Raw genomic sequence first — 21,584 nt, 5'->3', positions numbered from 1 at the left:
AATTAAGAAGGTGGATAATAGATCATTTTCTTTCCACTAAATGAAGACTGTCTATAATCCTTTTTTTCTTGCAAAACAAAATATGAAGAAAACTATCATATTCAACTTGAATAAACTTTTTCCAAAGTGATCTATAAAAGAAAAAATAGCTACTCAATCTATTAAAGCATTTGAGATACCTAATGCTTAAAAACAAACAACATATTAGTTGACAGAATGAAATAGCTACCCTAAAATAAAGACATACCAAAAGAGCTTGTTGACGTATTATTGAAGTAAGCGAGATGGTAAAAGGTTCTATTTGAAAGCCTGTGCTTCTCAGCTGGAACAAGAGGCTGTGTAAGCAGGATGCACACATCTCTATGCTACTACAGTTACTGGCAGTGCAGTTATAAAATTGTATGGATGCAGAGAGAATCAAGAATTCGTGCAATTTTAGAAGAGTCCACCACCCAGAGAATAAACCATCCTCTAGTTGGTTGTATTCCCACTAAGAGGCAGTGCTGCCTCTGATCCCACAAGGGGCACTGAAGGCAGGCCAACTACACACCTTCTCAGTGCTCCAAGGATAGGCTCAGGCTCTGGCAGGAGAGGATTCAGTTTTGCTTTTACAGAACTTCTAATTCTGCTTCTAATATTCTGTTTCTTATATTCTGCTTCTCCCACACTTCAGAAGGCTCGACAGAAATAAATCAGTGCTTTCCGTGTTGATCACCAAGTTTCAGTTCTCCCAGGATCCACCTCCTGCTCAAATCTGTATCTTCACTGCCAAAGTCTTAATTCTGCTGCTTTCACTACAGTCGTTTTTTAGAACTCGTTTTGAGGTAAGCTAGATTTAAAATCACTTTATAATCACAGTTATACATTCACATTTGGAGAGTACTTATGACTCAAAAGTATCACTATTAGATTCTTTAAAGCTGCTAACCAGTGTATTCAGTGAAAAGAACAAAGACTTTGGAGCCAAAGATTCAAATTACAGCTCCATCACTGACCTTGGATATGTTTCTTAGTATCTCTGCATTTCAGCTTCTCTCATATGTAAAATGACTAAAAGTATACTACATTGTAAGCACTTAACAAATGTTACATATCCCAGCCTTAGACACAGCCACGCCCTTTAGCTCTCATTAAGCTACATGTCATAGGACTAACGAAAGAAATAACAACTCACACCTCCCACTTACTGTGTGCTTACTATGGTACTATTCGAAGTGTTTTACATGTATTATTAACTCATTTAATTCGCAGAACCACCCAATGAGGTAGGTTGCTCTTTTGTCTCCATTTTAGAGATCAATATACAGGGCCAGACAGGTTAGCTACTTTGCTCATATAATTGTGTCTGGATTCAAATCCAGCCTAGTCTCACTTTAAAAGTCCACCCAACTGTTATGTTGTACTGCAGATGATCACAGCAACACATGCATAATAACAGTACATATTTAGTGCCCGGAACTGGGCTAGTGGCCAAAATGCACAGCATCACTTCAATTTCCACAACAGCTCTATGAGATAGGTCTTATATCTTGGGGGAAACTGAGGCACTGAGAGATTAAGTTCTGCATCTGATATCACATGGTTAGTAAACTGCATAGCTGAGATTAAAACCCATGAAAACACAAACATATCATTCCTGTAACTTTGCAAAGTATTATTTCTTTTATAAAGGGGATTCTAAGAAATACAGAGTTCACAAATAAAATAAGATACAATAATTAGGTATAACCACCTTTTATGGATGCTTTTTCCTCTGATCCTGGTGAAAAGGAATCTTCAACACTTTCTTTAAGGGATAATGATGATAGACTTGCATCCTGTTTTTAAAAAAAATGTATTTACCATGTAAGTTTAGTTCTCAAGATTTGTTGGGGGCAGTAGCATTATTAAGACTATTTCTTAACTCTGAAATTTGCATTATTACGAATTTGCTGCTGAAATATAAAGGTGTTAAACCAATAGAGGCATACATGCTTTCCTTTCAAGCCTTGATGTTCTGATCATTAAAAGGGGTCACTAAAAGAGCTATTCTAGTTCTTTAGCTGCCACTTCTATATTTGTTTTTACCAATTTTCAAAACTCCTGCTGCTTTAAAATCAAATCTTATAAATATTTGAGGCAAAGACGTGATATCTTTTTCTCTAATTCTCCTTCCTAAGAAAGTATAGAGAAAACAGTAGTTAAAAACCTTTAGTTTCAAGCAAATGTTACTAGTTTTCCAAGTGAAGCAATTTATAAAACCAAGTAGACGACCACTACCAAATATTTTAGATAGGAAAAGCACATTGATTTCATGCACTTGAGTTTTCCTCAGAATTCTGAAATGAAATAATTACATTTGTATGACTAAACTAAACATCTTTTAGGACACTGCGGACATCACTCATTCATAGGGTCACCAGGAGTTGGAGCTGACTTGAGACGGCATGTAATAACAACAAATCTAGCCTAACAGTGATGACATTATAATGTAAGAAGCTTGATTTTGTTGCAGAAATAATAAATTTTAATTTTCTTTCCTAACATATTTTATGGATACAAAGACAAGTATATGTCAAAGACAACAGACAGAAATCATCTGAGAAGATGGCAGAAGGGCCGAGACATTGGAGCCTGCCTTGAGACAAAGCTTTGCCTGAGGAGATTTGCGAGTCAGTGGGTTTTTGTCTGAAGGCATTCCCCTATCTGTGCAGCTCAAGTAATAGAAGACTGCAGCCTTACTGTACTGGCTTTAGGGATCAGAGGACAGACTTTAGGACTGGACTGGAATATCATCCAGGAAGTTAGAGGAAGAGCTGCAGAGGGCGTGACATTTAAAATCTGCATAGAAAATTAATCCACAGGCCTTGGCTCATCTACACATGGCATGAGGAAGACCTCAGAGGGTCCTGTAACAATCATAGCACCCAGAAACTGAAACAACTAAGAAGAGATTTCAGTTGATATCCATGGCAGGGGAGACAGAGTGGGGAATTTGAGTTCAGCCATAATATCTGTGTGCTCAAACACATGTTCAGCAGAACACAAAAGAATCCAGAATCTCTACAATATATCATTCCTAATATCTAGTATTCAATTGAAAGTTACTAAACAGGTGAGGAAACAAAAAATGGTGACACATACCCATGAAAGCAAAAACAAAAACAGTTAACAGGAATCAACCCAGAGATGACCCAGATGTGCAATTAGCAAATGAGGACTTTAAAGTAGGCATTATAAATATGTTCAAGCACTTAGAGGAAATATATGCGTGGTGAAAGAACAGATGGAGGATCTTACCAGAGATCTAGAAAACACAAAAAAAACAATAGACAGGCTAGAGTTGAACACTACACTGCTGAAATAAAAAATTCACTGGATAGACTTAACAGCAGACGAGAAATAGCAAAAAGGCCAGTGACCTTGAAGACTGAACAATACAAATTATTCAATCTGAAAAACAAAGGGAAAAGATTGAAGCAGCACAAACAGAACTTTAAAGATCAGTGAGACATATCAAAAATTTCAATGCAAATATAATTAGAGTATTAAAAGGAGAGGAAAGAAAAATAGGGCAGGAAAAACTTTTTAAAAACTTCCCATTTTCATGGACAGTATCAGTTTACAGATCCTGAAAGTCAGTGAAGCCCAAGCAGATAAATATAAAGGAGACCACGCTGAGGTACCTTACAGTCTAACTGTAACTAAAAGAAAAAAGACAAAAATCTTGAAAAAATTCCTGAAAGCAGCCAGAAAAAATCCAACATGTTATAGATAGGAGGACAACAAAATGAATTACTATGATTTCTCAACAAAGAATAGAGGCCAGGAACAATGGAAATCTATAATGAGCTGGGGATAGGAGAGGGAACTGCCAGCCCAGAAGCATACATTCAGCTAAACCATCCTTCAAAAACGAAGATGAAATAAAAACTTTTTATATAAGTAAAGACTGAGAGCATCCGCCACTGGCAAACCTGCTACAAGAAATGTAAAAGTAAGTTCTGAAGACTGAAGGGCAATAACGCTAGATGGTAATCTGGGTCCACAGGAGGAAATGAAGATTCCCAGAAATGGTAGACATATTTAAGAAAACTGTAAAAATTTGATTTATCTTCTTTCATTTCTTTAAAAGTCCAAGACAAAAAGTTTAAAAGGCTATTTAAAGAAAATTTAAAACACTGCATTGTGGGAATTATACCACCTGTAGATGGAATACATAAGACAACAACGGCACAGTGGACGAGGGAGCGTATGGAACAATACTGCTGCAAGGTTTCCATATTAATCGTGAATTAATGAAATATCAACTTTAAGTAGATTGTGATAATTTATAGGTGCATCTTGTAATCCACAGAGAAACTCCTAAAAATATAAAGCAAATAGGTATAACTAAAAAGGCAACAGAGGAATCAAAATGGAAAACTAAAACATACGTGATTAACTCTCAAAAAAGTGGCAGGAAAAGAGTTACAGAGGAACAAGAAGAAGAACGTCAATTAGAAACAACAGATAAAGAGAAAACAAATAGCAAGGAATTGGGCCTACACATACTTATATTAAAAGTAAATGAATTAAATACTCTGCAAGATCAGGGAAGAATTACCAGAGGTTGAAACATTTCAGAATGCTAAATAGGGTCAAGACATAATAATAATAAATGTGTATGTGCCTAATAACAAAGTTATAAAATACTGACAGAACTAAAGGGGAGTACAGAGAAATTCACAAACATAACTGGAGATTTTAACAGCCTTTAGTTGGTAATCAGTAAATCAACCTGACAAACTCTCAGTAAGGAGGGAAAAGATCTGAATGACACTACCAGCCACCTTGACCAAGCTGAAATTACAGAACATCACATCCAATGCTAGCAGAACACATATACTTTGTAAATGCAAATGGAACTTTCACAAGAACCATTTTGGATGGGCCATTAAAAAAAAACCTCAACAATTTTTAAAAATGTGAAATCATATAAGATATATTCTCTGACCACAATAAAATTAAATTATAAATCAATACAAAAGTATATCTAGAGAAGATCCAAATATTCGGAAATAAAATCATTCACCACAAAATAACCAATTGGTAAAAGAAGAGATTACAAGGGAAATTAGAACATATATTTAAAGAAATGATAATGAAAATGAAAGGCATCAAAAAAATTGAGGGTTGCTAAAGCAGTGCATAGAAGGAAATGTATAGCTTTCAATGGTTTTAATAGAAAGGATGACCGGCTTAAAATCAATGGACAACCTGCCCAATGTAAAGGTAACGAAATTAAACCCAAACAAAGCAAAAGAAAGATATAATAAAGAGTGGAAATTAGTGAAACTGGAAACAAACAATAGAGAAAAGTAACTGAGCCAAATTTGGTTCTTAGAAAAGTTTAATAAAACTGAGAAATGCCTACCAACATTTAACAAGAAAGAAAGAAAACACAAACTATATATTAGAAATAAAAGATGAAATGTCATAATCCTATTGTCCTCATAAGGACAAAGGAATATCACAAACAAACTTTGTTTATAAATTCAACATCACACATGAAACGGACAAATTTCTCAATAAACATAAATTACCAAACTGAAGAAATAGAAAATCTGAGTACTGAAATATCTATCAAAAAAAAAAATTTAGCGTCAAAGACCTCTCCACAAAGAAAATTCCAGACCCAGATCATTTCACTGCTGAAGTCTCTCAATTAAGGAAAAAATCATAGCAAACCTTTTTTTTTGGTGAAGAAGATTGGCCCTGAGCTAAAATCTGACACCAATCTTCCTCTTTTTGCTTGAGGAAGATTGTCCCTGAGCCAACATCTGTGCCAGTTTTCCTCTTCTTTGTATATGGGACACTGCTTCAGCATGGCTTGATGAGCAGTGTGTAGGCCTACACCCAGCATCTGAACCCACAAACCCCGGCCCACCAAAGTGGAGTGTGCAAACTTAACCACTACACCACCGGCTGGCCCTCAAATTTTGGTTTCATACCCAAAATACAGATCAGAAGTCTTAACAAAATATTAACAAATCAAATCCCACAATAAAATCTTACACTATGACCAACCAGACTGTATCCCAGGAACATCAGGTTAGTTTATCATCTGAACATACATATGTATCATCATACACACACACACACACACACACACACACACACACACACAAAGGAAAGGTGGGAGGTGAGGATGTAGTGAGAAAGCAAATGTCACCCTTCAATATCTGGCTGTGACATTTCAGGAAGATAAGGCAGTAGGGGGAGAGGTACAGCGCCAAGTGAGAGTATATACAAAATTAAAGAGGTTTGAACACAGTTAAATGTGGATGGAAACAGACCCTTCCAGTCTTGATTGCAAAAAGACCCTTCCAAAGACTCTTCAATGGAAGAGCCAAAGATTACAGACACAGGAAAGAGAAGAGTTGAAAAAAAAATAGATGGGAAATCCCTGAGAAGGTGGACTAAAGAAGATTCAGTGCACAGTCAGCATGATTTTTACAATGAGGAATACAGAAAATTTAAATTATTAAAAATAGAAGTATCCAATATACCCAACAATAAGATAATAGTTCTGTTACAGTCATTAAAGTGAAAGTAGTCTGAAGATCACCCAGCAACATGGAAATATGTCATGATCCATTGCTAAGAGACAAAGAAAAGGCATGATACCAAACATTATTAATGTTATGATGACAAATATGATAAAACAAGTATAGGAAAACAGGCTAAAAAGGGGAAAAGAATAACGAGTAGTTGTTATTACATGGTGGAATTATGGGTAGATATTTTTCAATTAGGTCTTCTTTCATAATATGTTACTTTAATAATTTTAGAAACTTTTTTTTTTTTAATTGAGGGACATAGAAATGCTAGCAAAGAGTGTTTAAAGTTAGGTATCTGTACCAGTTTGAATATTGTCCCCTCAAAACTAATGTCTTTCTAGAATCTCAGAACGTGATCTTATTTGAAAAGAAGGTGTTTACAGATGGAATTAGTTAAGACAAGGACATACTGGATGAGGCTAGGTCTTAAATCTAATGACTCGTGTCTTTTTAGAGAAAAGAGAGGGTGACACAGAGACACAGGGCAGAAGGCCACATGATGACAGAGGCAGGGACTGGAGTAGTGCAGCTACAAGCCAAGGATTGCCAAAGATTGCTGGCAACTGCCAGAAGCTGGGAGAAGCAAGCAAGGATTCATTCCTAGAGCCTTTGGAGGGAACACGGCTCTGCCTACACCTTGACTTTGGACTTCCGGCCTCCAAAACCTAGAGAATGAATTTCTGTTGTTTTAGGCCATTCAGTTTGTGGCAATTCGCTACAGCACCTACAGTAAACACAATATCCTCTTCACTGGATAATTTTACTAAACATAAAATAATGGTTTGGGTTTGCTAACACCCTCTTTTCTTCTCCTGATTTTCAGAACAAATTAGGAAACAGCACAGTGCAGTCAGGTAGATGTATATATCAAATTGTCAACTTTACTGGTAAAACTGAACTACAGAACAAGGTTTGAATCAGCTGCCCATTGTGCTCGTACTTCCGGTCTGAACGAGAGGGATTCAGCCATTTAGCACGAGTACCAAAGAGTTCCTCCCAGCTCTTTTACCGCCTCCCAAGGAAATCCCTACCCACCAATACCACAGAGGAATGAGCAGAAAAAGCAAGCAGCTTAGCAGGTACCATTCAGTTCCTTTTCCCTGAGCTGCTCAAGCTGATTATGGAGGAGGAATGTTCTTCTGAAACTTATTCCTTCTGAAATGTGGGGTGGAAGTTCAATAACCACAGCGAAATGTACAAAGAGGGGGCCAAGCATTCTCCCCCAATAAGAATACACAGTAAACTACCTGACGAAAATCTGAAGAATCACGTTTACTCCTATTTTGGCACGCGCCAAAGAATACAGGACCATGACTATTCAATACACATTTGCTGAGTGAACGAAATCAAAAGAATGACAGACTCTACTGTCCTTAGGCATAAACTATAGAATTCAAAGATACCTAAATAAAACTATAAATTCTTACAATTAAAGGTATACAGTACTGCATAGATTCAAAAGGTGACCTTTTTTTTTTGCATTTTACTTTCTCTGAAACTGGACGCATCTAATTGCTGGTGTGTTACAGCTTAGTTGTCAGTTTTCCTCTTTCTTAGCAGCATGTAAAATAACTATCTTACAAATGGAGTTTTAGACTGAATGGAATACAGTATATTAAAAAAACTTAACCTTATTTTCTTATCAAGTGTCTGAGAAAACAAGTAAAACGCATGCACACATGCATTCACACAAATATTTATTTTCTTTCTCTCTCTCAAAATCAGATGCAAAAGCCTGAATTTAAGAACACACTGCAGCAGTTCAGCTGTGGTGCTAACCTCAGGATCAGGGTTTTCAGAGAAGGCCTGCTTCTCAGCTCCCAGGTGTCCGCCATTCAGCCTCGGGAGGGGTAGAGGCGCAGAACGTGCTGCTAATTCTTCATGGAGGGCCGCTTCTTTGTCTTCTCCCAGCCCTGCTTTCTCCTCCCTGAGGCTACGCTTTTTCAACATGCTCCTTGGCCGAGGTGAAGGCTTAAAGTGGTTGTCTGCCTCAAGGCTGCTACTATTTTCTGCTGAAAAGTAAAATGTTTTAAGGTGGGTGTACAAAAAAATGACTATGGCTTCAACTACACCCCAGCATACCACCACACTTCCCTCCTGTGCCCATGCACCTTGGCCCTCTGTCCTGGAGAGTCCAGAAGCTCAAAACCTTTCCCTACACAGAGCTCCCATAAGCACAAATAAGCCATAGTTCAGAATCAAAATTTAAAAATAGCTGCCATCCTGGAAATAACTAGTATACTTTGGTTGTTTTTTTTTTTTTTTTAAGATTTTATTTTTCCTTTTTCTCCTCAAAGCCCCCCGGTACATAGTTGCATATTTTTTATTTGTGGGTCCTTCTAGTTGTGGCAAGTGGGACGCCGCCTCAGCATGGCTTGATGAGCTGTGCCATGTCCGCGCCCAGGATCCGAACCGGCAAAACCCTGGTCTGCCAAAGCGGGGCACACGAACTTAACCACTCGGCCATGCGGCCGGCCCTTGTGAGAAGTTAACTCTTCAACTTTATGAACTCTCCTAATATTAAAAAAAACTTTTTAAAATAAATTAAACAAAATCATGTCCCAGTTTCAACCTCTATGAAATGAGGGGTTCATCCATCGAACCTTGGCTGAGTATCTGCTGCTAGGTCCTGTACACATTACTCACACTATGGACCTCATAATCAAGACAGTGACAACGTCCCTGTCCAAGGACTTTACAGGTTGGGAAGGGTGACAATTCTAAAGAAATAAAATGGCAAGACAAGGGTAGGTGCCGCTGTAAGTATGAAGATGACAGTGTCAGTACAGAGCATCAAAGTGCCAACTCCGACTGGAGGGAGAAATGAAGAACTAGATGATTTGTGTCACTATTCATTGAGTCCTTACAACTTCTTTAGCAGTTATTAAAATTTCTCAGTTACTATTTCCATTCCTTCAAAGTTTAAAACAAGAATCTAATGCTGGTACGCTTCCAGCCTTCAAAACACTATATGAAAAATTTTCACATAACCTTTTTGCATAAATTTTACCTGTTATACATATTCATTTCTCCATTATTTTACCAATGCGCTCTGCTGACAAAATTTCACAACCAAACTAATTAACATCTTCTTCCTTTTACCTATAAATGGGCTTAGGAGTGGTGCTAGAAGAGCCAACCACCATACCAAATCGTTACCACTATCAATGCTTCATTGCCAATTTTAGTTAAGTCCTAAACTCTGGCCAAAGGTTCAGTCCCAAATCCAGAGTCAACCTAGAGTCCCCCCTCTGTTCCCTGCTATGCCCAAAGCATCACTATACCCTACTGATTCTACTTGCTAAATCTCTCTCATTTACCCCGCTTCCTACATCCCCGCAGTCAGCTCCTCATCCACTCTTGCCTAGATTACTACCGCAGCGATATTTACAAAATGCAAATCAGCTCACATCACTCCTCTCCACAAAATTCTTCAATGGCTCCCCATCACCCAATCCTACAGAATAAAAGCTTAATTGCCTCTGAACAATATAAAAGGTTTCGTGGTTTTGTCCCTGGCTACACGTGCTGCCTTGTTCACTGGCACACCCATTTTGTTATCTGTGTTCCGGAAATGCTGTGCTAACTGCTATTTTCAGCTATGCCACCGTCCTTGCTGCTGTCACACCTTTACCCAAGCTGATCCCTCTGCCTAGACTGTCCGCCTCCTGCTTCTCCTCCTGACAAATGGGTGCATGTCTTTCAAGCCTCACTTTAAGCAGACTACTGTAAAATGTCTGAAAGAAGGTATGGAGTCAATTTTTTTTATTGTGGTAAGAACACTTAACAAGAGATCTTCCCTCTTAAACTTTTAAGTGCACGATATACTATTGTGAACTAAAGGCATAGCGTCGCATAGATCTCTAGAACTTACCTTGCATAACTGAAACTTTACACCTGTTGAACAGCACCTCCCCCTTCCCCCGGCCCAGAGCCCCTGGCAACCACCATTCTACCTCCTCTGTGTATGAGTTTGACTCTTTCAGATATTTCGGATTTGAATCTTGGCTGTGACACATTAGCATTGTAACCTTACACAAATCATAACCTCCACGTACCTCAGTTTTCCCATTGGTAAAATAAATTCATAATTCCTAAGATGCCTGTGTGACTTGAGTGAGATAATATACATAAAGTGCACAGCACAGTGCCTGATACATGGTAAATGAACATTAACTTTTCTTTTTACTGGTTTGTCTATCACTCCTATTTTCTTTGGGGAAGTCTCTCCTTCTCTCCATCCATGTGATTCTGGTAGATTAGCAAGTATCTCCTCCATACCTCAGTGAGAAGGGTGGGCCCATGATGCACACCCCTCCCCCAGCTTATCACAGAAACTTCATTTCCCCTCGCCACAGCAGGTGGTCAGGCGGTGAGTATTTTTCTATTTGGAGTCAAAGGATATGCGGTCATAGTCATGGAGCTGGAAGGATGTGACTGGAGACTGCTAGTGGCATTCTCCCCTGCTGAGGGAAGGGCTGTTTGAGACACAGACCAAATGACAAAAAAATAGGACCCAGGGATGGAGTAACTGGGGAGTTGACAGTTGCGGGAGGAGAGAATGAGAGGGTCAGGGAGTCAGGGAGGGTGGGCAGAAGTAAAGAGAGAAAATCCAGGTGACATGAAAGTACTGAGTCTCTAAACTTAATGACACCTAAAGCAAGGCCTCCTGACATCCACGCTCAAGAAGGCGATGAATTCCCCCTTCCACTGAAGTTTGCTTGAGTTGCATCATTTGAAACCAAGAGTCCTGACTACAGATACTATTATTTGCCAGTTATTGCTAATACGGCCATCTCCTCTAGGAAGCCTTCCCTGATGCCCTCAGGCAAACTTAGGTGCCTACTTTCCTGTGTTCTTACTAGACCTTTTGTCCACCTCCCCACTAAACTGTAAAGTCTTTGCTATGGTCTGAATGTTTGTGTTCCCCTCAAACTCTTATGTTGAAATCCTAACCCCAAAGGTGATGCTATCAGGAGGCAGGCCCTTTGGGAGGTGATTCGGTAATGGGGGCACAACCTTCATGAATGGGACGAATGCCCTTATAAAAGAGGCTCCACAGAGCTCCCTTGCTCCTTCATCCACGTAAAGACACAATGAGAAGTCTGACCAGAAGAGGTCCCTACCTGACATGCTAGCACTGTGACCTCAGACTGCCAGCTTCCAGAACTGTGAGATACAGGTTTCTGTTATTTATAAGTCACTCACTCTGTGGTATTTTGCTACAGCAGTCCAAATGGACTAAGACAGTCTTGGAGGATTGGTACTGAATCTTTTTAATGTCATATTCTTAGTTACCATCACAATGCTTCTAACATACTGAAATATATTGTATTCACAACAAAGATGTGTGGATAAATAGAATGATCTGCTTATGAACAAACACTAAATAATGAAATGAATAATAAAAACATTTATAGAGTGCTTAATTCACACCAAGATTGTCCTAAGCACTTCAAATATATGAATTCATTTAATTGCTTCAAACCCTTAGTGGTGGCTGAACTACTATCCCCATTTTACAGATAAATAAAACGAGGAATAAAGAGGTCATGCTCCCACGGTCATAAACTCTACCTTGTGCAATTAAAGGAGCAGCATCCTGACTCCAAAGTTCATGACTTCAGTCAGTTTAATGTTAAAATAAAAACAACATATCCTATAAAAATCACTTTCTACAATCACTACCCATGTGACAGCTGCTCAATAAAGTCAAAGAGTCTGCTTATTGCACTTTTTACAAAAGACAAGCAAGAACAAGGGGAACTTTCAGGTTCTAATATTCTTATAAAGTATTAATTGCTACTCAGCAATATCTCACCATATTAAAAATATTAACTTCCAAACTCTGTAAGAAAAAAAAAGTCTAAAAATTTAGAGAAGAATAAAGCATGAAATACATTCCTTCTTTCATGAATTATTCACTTATTCATTTATACATTCAAATACTTAATGAATTCTATATGCCTAACACTAACCACTAGCCTCAATTCTTTTCTTCAACCTGAAGAATCTAGGAATAGCGATTTTAATATATTTTATACTAAAATTCCACTTCCAGAAGTACGGTTGAGTTTTCAGAAAGAAAAAAAAACATGCCTGTACACTTTCAACATGCTTTGTCTTATAATCAAACATAAACAATTACCTGTTTTGGTGATTATTTTTATATTACATATACTGAATTGCAAATGGCTAATGATTGTTTAAAAATACAGTATGTACTGCATATTTGTGTATAGCATTTAGAATCCTGGTGCCATCTTGTGGTTAAAAAACAGTATTTCTCTCTTCATTTTAACTTGCCACAGGCTAAAAAAAATGGTATTAAACAGGTGGATTATTGCCGATTATCTACCATAAAGTTCTAATTATATACTTCTACCTATATCTGACCAATTTTTAGCTTCTATATGCTCACATTTTATTAACCTAATGAAAAGATTTTCAGAATCAAGACAAATAGGATAAATAGAATCCACAAAAATAGGTTTCTAAACTCACCTAGGACTAGGAAACGCTGCCTATTCTGTCCTTCTTGAAGAGTCACTGTGCATATTTCTTTATTGATGGCTCCATGAAGTTCTCTCATAAAGAAATCAGTTTATGGGACTGGCCCCGTGGCCAAGTGGTTAAGTTCGAGTGCTCCGCTTTGGCAGCCCAGGGTTCGGATCCTGGGCGCGGACATAGCACTACTCATCAGGCCATGTTGAGGCAGCGTCCCACATGCCACAACTAGAAGGACCCACAACTAAAATATACAACTATGTACTGGGGGGATTTGGGGAGGAAAAAACAAAAGAAGATTGGCAACAGTTGTTAGCTCAGGTGCCAATCTGAACAAAAAAAGAGAAATCAGTAAAATTTCTGTAACTTTGTGATTTCCCCATAATATCAATTAACAAACTGTGGAATGCACTTTGGGAAATGGTGAACTATTGGACTATTCACCAAGTTCAATAACGTTCCCCTTCTCTCCATTTTTGACTATACTCTGTAAACTGGAAAGGTGCATTTTAGCAAGTTAATTCTGTTTCATTATGCCTTGTAAATACATTTTTGTAGAATTTTATAGTTTATGCGACATACCTCAATAGAGTCTCAAAAAAATTCTTACGGCAGGAAAAGCAGGTTTTATCTTCTTCCTCACAAGAACAGTAAAGCTTACACTATTTGCTGAGGTCACACATAATTAATATACAGTGGCTTTTTTCCTAGTATTCCCTGCTCTGTTCATATCTTCTCCTCATTTGAAAGTTAACGTGAATATGGGGTGATGGGAAGGAAGGAGTGGTTCCCTAATACATGTCTGAAAAAGTTTTGTCTGATGTTACCAATGATATCTAATTTGCCAAGTACGAAATATTTACCAGTACAATACTTAATGATGATGTAAATGGAAGAGATTTTTATGAGGGTTAGCATCAACTAAAATTTTTCTATAAAATAGAAAAAGAGGGGCCTGCTCCATGGCCTGGTGGTTAAGTTCAGTGTGCTCTGACAGACAGGCCCAGGTTCGGTTCCTGGGCATGGACCTACACCACTCGGTGGCTGTCATACTGTGGTGGCGATCCACATATAAAAAAAAAAAAAAAAATAGCGGAAGACTGGCACAGATGTTAGCTCAGAGAAAATCTTCCTCAGCAAAAACAAAAACAAAAAAACCAGAAAGAGAAAGACAGGAAGACACCAAACTCTTAACCCTCTATACCCACGTGTCTGTGTGGGGGTCCAAGGGACCTCAGAGGGGTTGGCTCTTGCTTCACTCCATTTTTGCTCCATTGTGCCTAGAGTTTAGAATAATTCTAGAGAAACTACTATGATCCCAGATCTCACCAGGAAGTTCTCCTCAGGAAAGAGAGTTTTGGTGGATTTTCCTAGGGATAGAGAAACCGAATGGAGATTCTCTTTTCTTAAGGAAAGTCTGGAGGGTTAAACGACAACGGCAACAACAAAACTCTCTCCCTTTAAATATACAAATGTCAAAAAAATATTCTGGCAAATAGCGGCACGGAAATGACTGTTTTAAGGGCTAGTCCCAATGCTGCTATAACTCTAACCTCTGGAGTGAGTTGGATCCGAAAGGATTCCATTGCAGTTCTATCCTTAAAAATGAAACTGAAGCTCACAGGCCTAGGCAAGGCTGGACCTAGGAGCTTTGGGGGCCCCAGCTGTGGACGACTGAAGGTACTCTGGCCTTCTACCAGCACAGATGCAAGACTGAACACACAAGTGTACATCAGAATTATGGGTTTTCTCTATGGTTCTATTGTCTTGATTTATATCTGTAAAATTGAAAACTTAAGTCCTATTTTTTTTCTTAAATACTTACAAGCTACCATATGAAGGCATTTTGTGATTGATTATCTTAAAAGAAACTTTCAAGAAATGCAATTATAGGAACCTAACAAATTACCTGAAGATGTGCTTTTGACTGGAAGAATTCGGGGTTTAGGTTTCATTTTAATTTTCTCTTTCTCAATTGCTTGACGTTTATTTTGAGATTCAGATAAGGGATTTATGACCACGTCTTCAGAACCAGCAGGTGCCACTTGCTCATCGTTTTTGATGGAGAATACTGGCTCATCTTTTGTTACGTCCCTGTTCAATTTTTTGGTTTTCAAAAAAGACCGTTTTGGAGAATTCTTTTCTTCATCATCTGATATACGGAAATCATTCATTTTTTTCTTAACTGAATTTTCATCTACTGAGGTGTCAGAAAAATCACCTAAGGAAACCGCAAAATGGAAGAGAAAAAACGTTTTCATTAGCATATTTTAAAGTTTTGAAGGTTACACTAATGAAAAAGATTACCTTAAGGACTAGAAATGAATTTACAACCATGAATAGATGCATTTGTAAAATAGATCTGCAGCTCTGAAAAACAGCTGAGACAGTTTTTATTGGCTATTTATGAAATAAAAATTTCAATTTCATTAATTTATTCAAAACACACTTATTGAATGTGAGCACTGTGCCAAGCACTGCGCTTACTCGAGAAAAACCATCCAAAGGTTCATGAAAATAACCTTCAGCCATGCGACAGTTAAATAAGATTCTGGACTGTAAAGCTCTTATTTGCAAACTTCATTACATAACGTCAGGAACATTTGTAAATGGACGAATTTAACTAGTTATTTGCTAATTACATTTTTTTCTGTACAAACTTTGGAACTACAACTCCATCCATACTAGAGTATTAGATTTTACTATGAAGGAATAATAAAGAACGCTAACTTAACTACATAGCAATGATTTAACTATTGTTCTGATTATTTTTACAGAGAATATTGAGTTATTCACTGAATATTAAAGCATAAAACACTGAATTTCAAGTTTAGAATTCTGCATTCTTACACCTGAAATCTAATATGTTAATATTTTTATATAATCCAAAGAAACTAAATGACCCATATCAGTACTAATAGACTGGGTTATTAAAACTGAGCCCCTATCACAGCCAAAAAATCTGATTCATAAAAAGCACTTTTTATAGAAAAGTGATTCTGATGTGCACCTAGTCTAGTTCTACGGGCCCCAGTTATTAACTTGCTGTAGGGTCTCATAGGGTTGATCCTAAAGATGAACTTCTTGTCTCCAATGTGGTTTCCCACTGACTAGCATCCTTTTACTGCAAAGCTGCTGTCAGTTAATGTACACATTCAGAAACAATCAAGGTCAATCATACAACTTTTAGAAAATTATAAGTGGCTTTCTACTCATTAAAAATTTGGAAATCAGGCTGGCCCTGTGGCATAGTACTTAAGCTCAGCTCAGTTAAGCTCAGTGAAGCTCCACTTCAGTAGCCTGGGTTTGCAGGTTCGGATCCAGGGTGTGGAACTACACCACTTGTCAGCCATGTTGTGGTGGTGACCCACATACAAAATAGAGGAAGACAGGAACAAATGTTAGCTCAGAGCTAATCTTCCTCAAGCAAAAAGAGAGGAAGAGTGGCAACAGATGTTAGCTCAGGGCAAACCTTCCTCAGCAAAAAACCCAAAAGTTGCAAATGTAAAGTCAGTGAATTCACAGGTATTATTTTAACCCAGTGATTTTTTTTGGAGGGATGGGTTAAATGTAACTAAGGAAACAGAAAGAAGAAAAGTGGTTTACTTTTCCATATTCTCACATACCAATCTCATCACTGTCAAAGTCATCAGAGTATTCGGAACTCCTTTGTCTGGCTGAACGAGCTGTAATTGCTTTTATTAGCTCATCCTGAAATGAGAGAACTAAAATCAATTTCCACCCAAATGTGGAGGCCTCATATTTAGGGTTAATTCTTTAAACAAATGCTTGATTAATAACTGCTTCCAAACTTAGGTTTCAATCATCTAACTAATACCCACCAAAAGCCTGGCTTATGCCATGCACCCAAGCCCTCAGACTCATCAGGGCAGAACATCACAGACAACATCCCTCTCCTCAGGGAGCTCACAATTAAATTGGAGGAGACAGACAATATCAAATAAATTAACTGAGGGGACTCAATTTAGAGAGATTTATTACAAACTGACATTTCAGAAGAAACTGCTACCTATTAAGATCTTTCGTTTCAACATATTGCAGTAACGGATCTCTTCAAAAATGCAAATTTAGAGGCTGAGTTCAAAATTATAGTCACTGGGTACAGAAAACTTAAATGTCATTAAGTTACAACAGAAAAAAAAAACACTTTATATGGAAATAGCAATTTAAAGTTGCAATTTAACTTGTAAAAGCTGATTTCACTTCTAACTTAGTAAGAACCTAGTATTGCAGCTAGTTTGATAGAAAGCCACACAGAAGAGCTGGTAATACTGGAGCTCAAACACCATCATCTACAAAATCTCAAAAGGAAGGCAAGATTTACTCCTGCTTGATAGAGACTGTTCCTAGAATCACTCAGGCCCAACACTCCTAATACAGTGTTTACCTTGCGAAATCATTCAAAATAAAAACGCTTTGAAATACTTTACCTGGAAAGTAGTTCTCTTGGTGACTTTTGGACTCTTTGTATATGCCAAAGTTGTGCTAAAAACTTCATCAGACATAGTGTTTTCGGTTTTTGTTTTAACTCTTTACCTTTATACAACGGCTAACAAGTGACAGGAATAATTTAACTTCTGATGGGAGCTGAAATATACAAAAAACAAATTAAACTTTTTTGCACGCTTGAGAATTTCTATTACTACACTTAGTGCCCCCCCAAAAAGCCAAACGAAAACAAGAAAAGCATCACATGAACACTGAGCTACATCTTCACTTAAAAATGTAAAGCGAGTTCTTGCAGAGAAATATAAAATTCTCCTGAGTTTGTTTTCAAAAAGAAATTTTAATTGAAGTTATCCTAAAATAATGCTGCAACTGCTTTACAGATGAGCAAATAAATGACCGCAATAGGTTAAAACAATAAAATGATGCCAATTCAATTAGAAACTGTATTTTTCACGTCTCTGCTATTCAAGAAGCATAACATTGCCTCGGAAGCAGTTATACTTACTCAAAAGGCTACCACGAGGATAGTCCGCATAAAAGATATAACTAAATGCACCACCAAAAAAAGGAAAAACATTGCTTGCGTACAGCGCTAGGAAAGAAAAAGATCATACTGCTAAACCACAAATGGTAATATTTTTTCCCAGTCACTCTTCCCTCTCACCAAAGTGTTCATAGGACTAGATAAAACACAGCGAAGCCTCCGCGATGAGCTGCATTAAAATCCCTGTGCCAAGGGGCCCGCGATCATCTCTTGCGCTCGGGGCGGAGGCCAGAGCCTCGGCCGCCCGCCGCAATGCACGCCCCGGGGCCGCTCCGGGCCTGGCCGGTGGCGCCCGGGTCGCCGCCCGCTCCGCATTGCGCCCGCCGAGGACCCGGCGCTCTCAAGCCCAAGCTCACCGGGCGCCGTCCCCGCCCCGTCCCTCCCCGACTCCCCGTCCCCTGCTCGGTACTCACCCCGCCACTCCTGCGGCGGACTCCCAGCGCCCGTGATGACTGAACAGCTGGCCTTGGGCAGGAACCCCGCGCTCCGGCCTCGACCTGGCGGCCCCGGGAGACGCAGCCCGGGACTGCGCAAGGGGCGGGACTAAAAACGGAGGTGGGAGGCGGTTGCTAGGAAACAGCGTCTCCGGGAGGGAGTGACTTCCCCACCGCCAGGTCTCTCAGGTACCCAACGCAGTGCTTCTGCCCAACGCGTCGCCCGGCAACCACCCAGACGAAGGAAATGACATCACCGTTCTGAGTCTGCGGAGACGGGTGCTTTATCGGCCGCCTGTGCTTCAGCTCTGGCCTGGGAGCCGGGACCCGGCCAGCACCGCCGGGGCGCCTGGAGCCTCTCGCTCTCCGGCCGAGTGAGCGTCTTTATCCGTAGAGACCGCGTAAGCCAAAGCACAGTCATCGTTTTGCCACAGTTAAGACATGAAGTTCTGTGAACTGGAATATTGTACTGACAGATGGGACAGAATAGCGTGATAGCGACGTTTGCAGGCTCGGGAGTGAAACTGCACGTTTGGATCCTGGCGCCCCTTCCCTATACCCATGTGATGTCGTGCAAGTTAACGTCTCTTTTGCCCTAGTTTCTTCTTCTGAATACAGGGAGGTAATAATAGCAACCTTTAGGGTTGCTGTGAGTATTGAATGAAGTAATACAGGTGGAATACTTGCAAGAGTGCCTGGGACTGCAGTCAGTCAATAATAGATACGCTCTTTACGCAACTCAGCCGCAAAAGACCGGGACGGAAGTCGTCCCCTGTCGATATAGCTGAAAACCCATTCCAAGTGTTTCTGTAGTGTGAAGATTCTCTCTTTGTACACGCAGTGGATAATGTAGTTAAAATCAAACCAGTCAGCAGACAAAATGACCTAATAGCCCCCAAGATCGTGTGTTACTAAAGTCACCAAAATTAACATCATTTAATTAGTATAGGTAATCCTTAAAAAAATAGACAAAAACGCTTCTTTAAAGACTTTGAAATAACATGGATTTCTACTATTTTTAATTTAAAAGAAGCTTAATCTTAGCTAAATTGTCTGAATGAATTCATTGACTAGTAATTAAATTCGCTCCTGGTATTTTTCCCCATATCTCTAAAATTTATTAATTTTCACTTATTCGACAATTATTTATAAGCAAATCACATTGAGATATAAATTTAATAAGTCAAAATATTGAAGAACTATTGTGCGTAACAGGAAATGTGAAATTTTGTTGAAAATGTGCTTTTAACAATATTCTCCATGCAACTTTTTAAAACGTGTTCAGTGTATGCTCCACTTGTTGTTGATTGGAAAACTGTTTGATCAACATTTGCTAAATTTTGATGTTTTCAAACATTTTTGAGTCTCTGTATAAAAGAAAGATTTTCCATTCTCACCAGTTACTATCTTTCTGATCATATAAATTGTTAATCAACAAATATGATTCTGTCATAGTACCTGTGCCCAGAGTGAGAAGACAACAGCTATGTTTTCCTTATATGTGAAATACTCATTTACTCATGTTCAAATATTTATGTTTATTCAAAAAAATCTCTGTTCTATTCATTTTTTTCAATCACTTAACTAATATAGTTTTCCTTTAGATATGACTTAAGAAAATAGATTCAAAAAAGTTAATGAAAAAAGCCTTTAGTAGAAGATTCTGTCTTTTCTACAGAACCCACTATATTTTTATTTTCAACTTAATACAAAATAATTAATAAGTGATATCAAGTTATGCCTTACAAAGCTACAGTAAACAAAAACAGTTAACCTGAGCTAGTTAACTTCTCCACAAGACCTAAAGAATGGTCTTTCTACTATTCTCCTATCTTAAGCAGAAGAATATTAAACACTTTATTAATATTTTCAGGTAGCTTCAGTATAATATGTTACTAATAACATTGTATAATACCTGAATTAATAGTATGATTTTGTCTAATGTATAGTTTGCAATAAATATACAATTGCTGAATAAAAGAACTCGTGAATAAAAGAATAGAATTTTAAAGTGAAAAATGATTTCTGAAACATTCCAAAAGAAATTCACAGATGCTCACTTAAAAAAAAAACACACACACAACATAAAATTTCAGTGACTTATGTAACATTTCCTGTTTGTTTTATTTTTCATTTTTCTAGTATATATTTGATCTCAGATCAAATTTTTGAGCAACCGTTTTCTGAGTTTAATCCCCTTTTCATTTCTCAACCTTGCCTTCACTCACTCATTCATTCATTCATTCGTTCGTTGAGTTCACCTATGTCAATAATATTCAGGGTCAAAGTTCACAAGATTGAAGGTAAATGAGATGAGATCCCTGCCTAAGGATTTTATAGACTAGAGATAGCTGGAAGGCTAAACGAATAATGACTACACATTTTGGTAATTTCTCTGTAGAAGTACAAAGTAAGAAGCTCTCGAGAGAGGGAAGAATTCTTCCTGGAGGCTCTAGAAAGTTTTCATAGAGAAAGTAAGTTTGAGTTGGTAAATGAGTTTAGGAAGGATAAGGAAGAAGATAAGGAAGAATCAGAAGTACGCTTTAACCAGAGGAAATGGCCTAGCAATATTGAGCCTACCACAAGCATTGTGAGTTTAAGTGTTTGAGCAGAGAGATGCTAATGGTGCTCAGACTGTGCCGCCTAATGGGCATGAGAGGAGACTGAGAAGATCCGTTTCGATATCACAAAGCAACTGAGAAGTGACTCTTCTTCAGAAGTTCCCTGCCCTCACCTCAGCAGGCAAATTGTTTATTGTCCTGTGACTGGCAGCACACTTAGAGACAAACAACCTTGTGCCCACAGGCAGCCCTGGTTGAAAAGATGAAGCATGTGTCTAGCATTTTGAGAAGTGCACTACGGAAGGCAAATCCCCACGGGTGTCAATTGATAACGACTATATTCACATTAAATGTTGAATGCTCAAGTCAGAAGAGAATGAGAGTAAGCACCCAGATACAAGTGCATTTACCAATACCAATGCCGACTTGTGGGATGAGAACAGCAGGAGACTTATTATAGAAGGGAGACATTGGAATCTTGAGGAAA

The 21,584-nt window shown here is 38.4% G+C and overlaps 1 protein-coding gene across 2 annotated transcripts in view; it reads right to left on the bottom strand.

Moving 5' to 3' along the window:
- The window catches only part of MAP9 (microtubule associated protein 9), a 37,590-nt gene extending 18,555 nt beyond the window's left edge, over positions 1-19,035 (bottom strand). Inside the window, exons 1-6 of one of the 2 annotated variants that reach the window (XM_014737978.3) lie at positions 18,516-19,035; positions 17,540-17,696; positions 16,715-16,799; positions 14,998-15,309; positions 8,361-8,593; positions 1,733-1,817 (exon numbers count right to left, since the gene is read on the bottom strand). In XM_014737978.3, coding sequence (XP_014593464.3) covers positions 1,733-1,817; positions 8,361-8,593; positions 14,998-15,309; positions 16,715-16,799; positions 17,540-17,614 — 790 coding nt within the window. In that variant the 5' untranslated portion in view covers positions 17,615-17,696; positions 18,516-19,035. The remainder of the gene's footprint in view (positions 1-1,732; positions 1,818-8,360; positions 8,594-14,997; positions 15,310-16,714; positions 16,800-17,539; positions 17,697-18,515) is intronic. The other variant, XM_023636403.2, reaches the window with a different exon arrangement.
- Positions 19,036-21,584: the final 2,549 nt, after the last annotated feature.

The sequence above is a fragment of the Equus caballus genome, chromosome 2, assembly GCF_041296265.1.
Source record: "Equus caballus isolate H_3958 breed thoroughbred chromosome 2, TB-T2T, whole genome shotgun sequence".
NCBI classification, from domain to species: Eukaryota; Metazoa; Chordata; class Mammalia; order Perissodactyla; family Equidae; genus Equus; species Equus caballus.
This window is presented reverse-complemented; position numbering and strand designations above follow the sequence as displayed.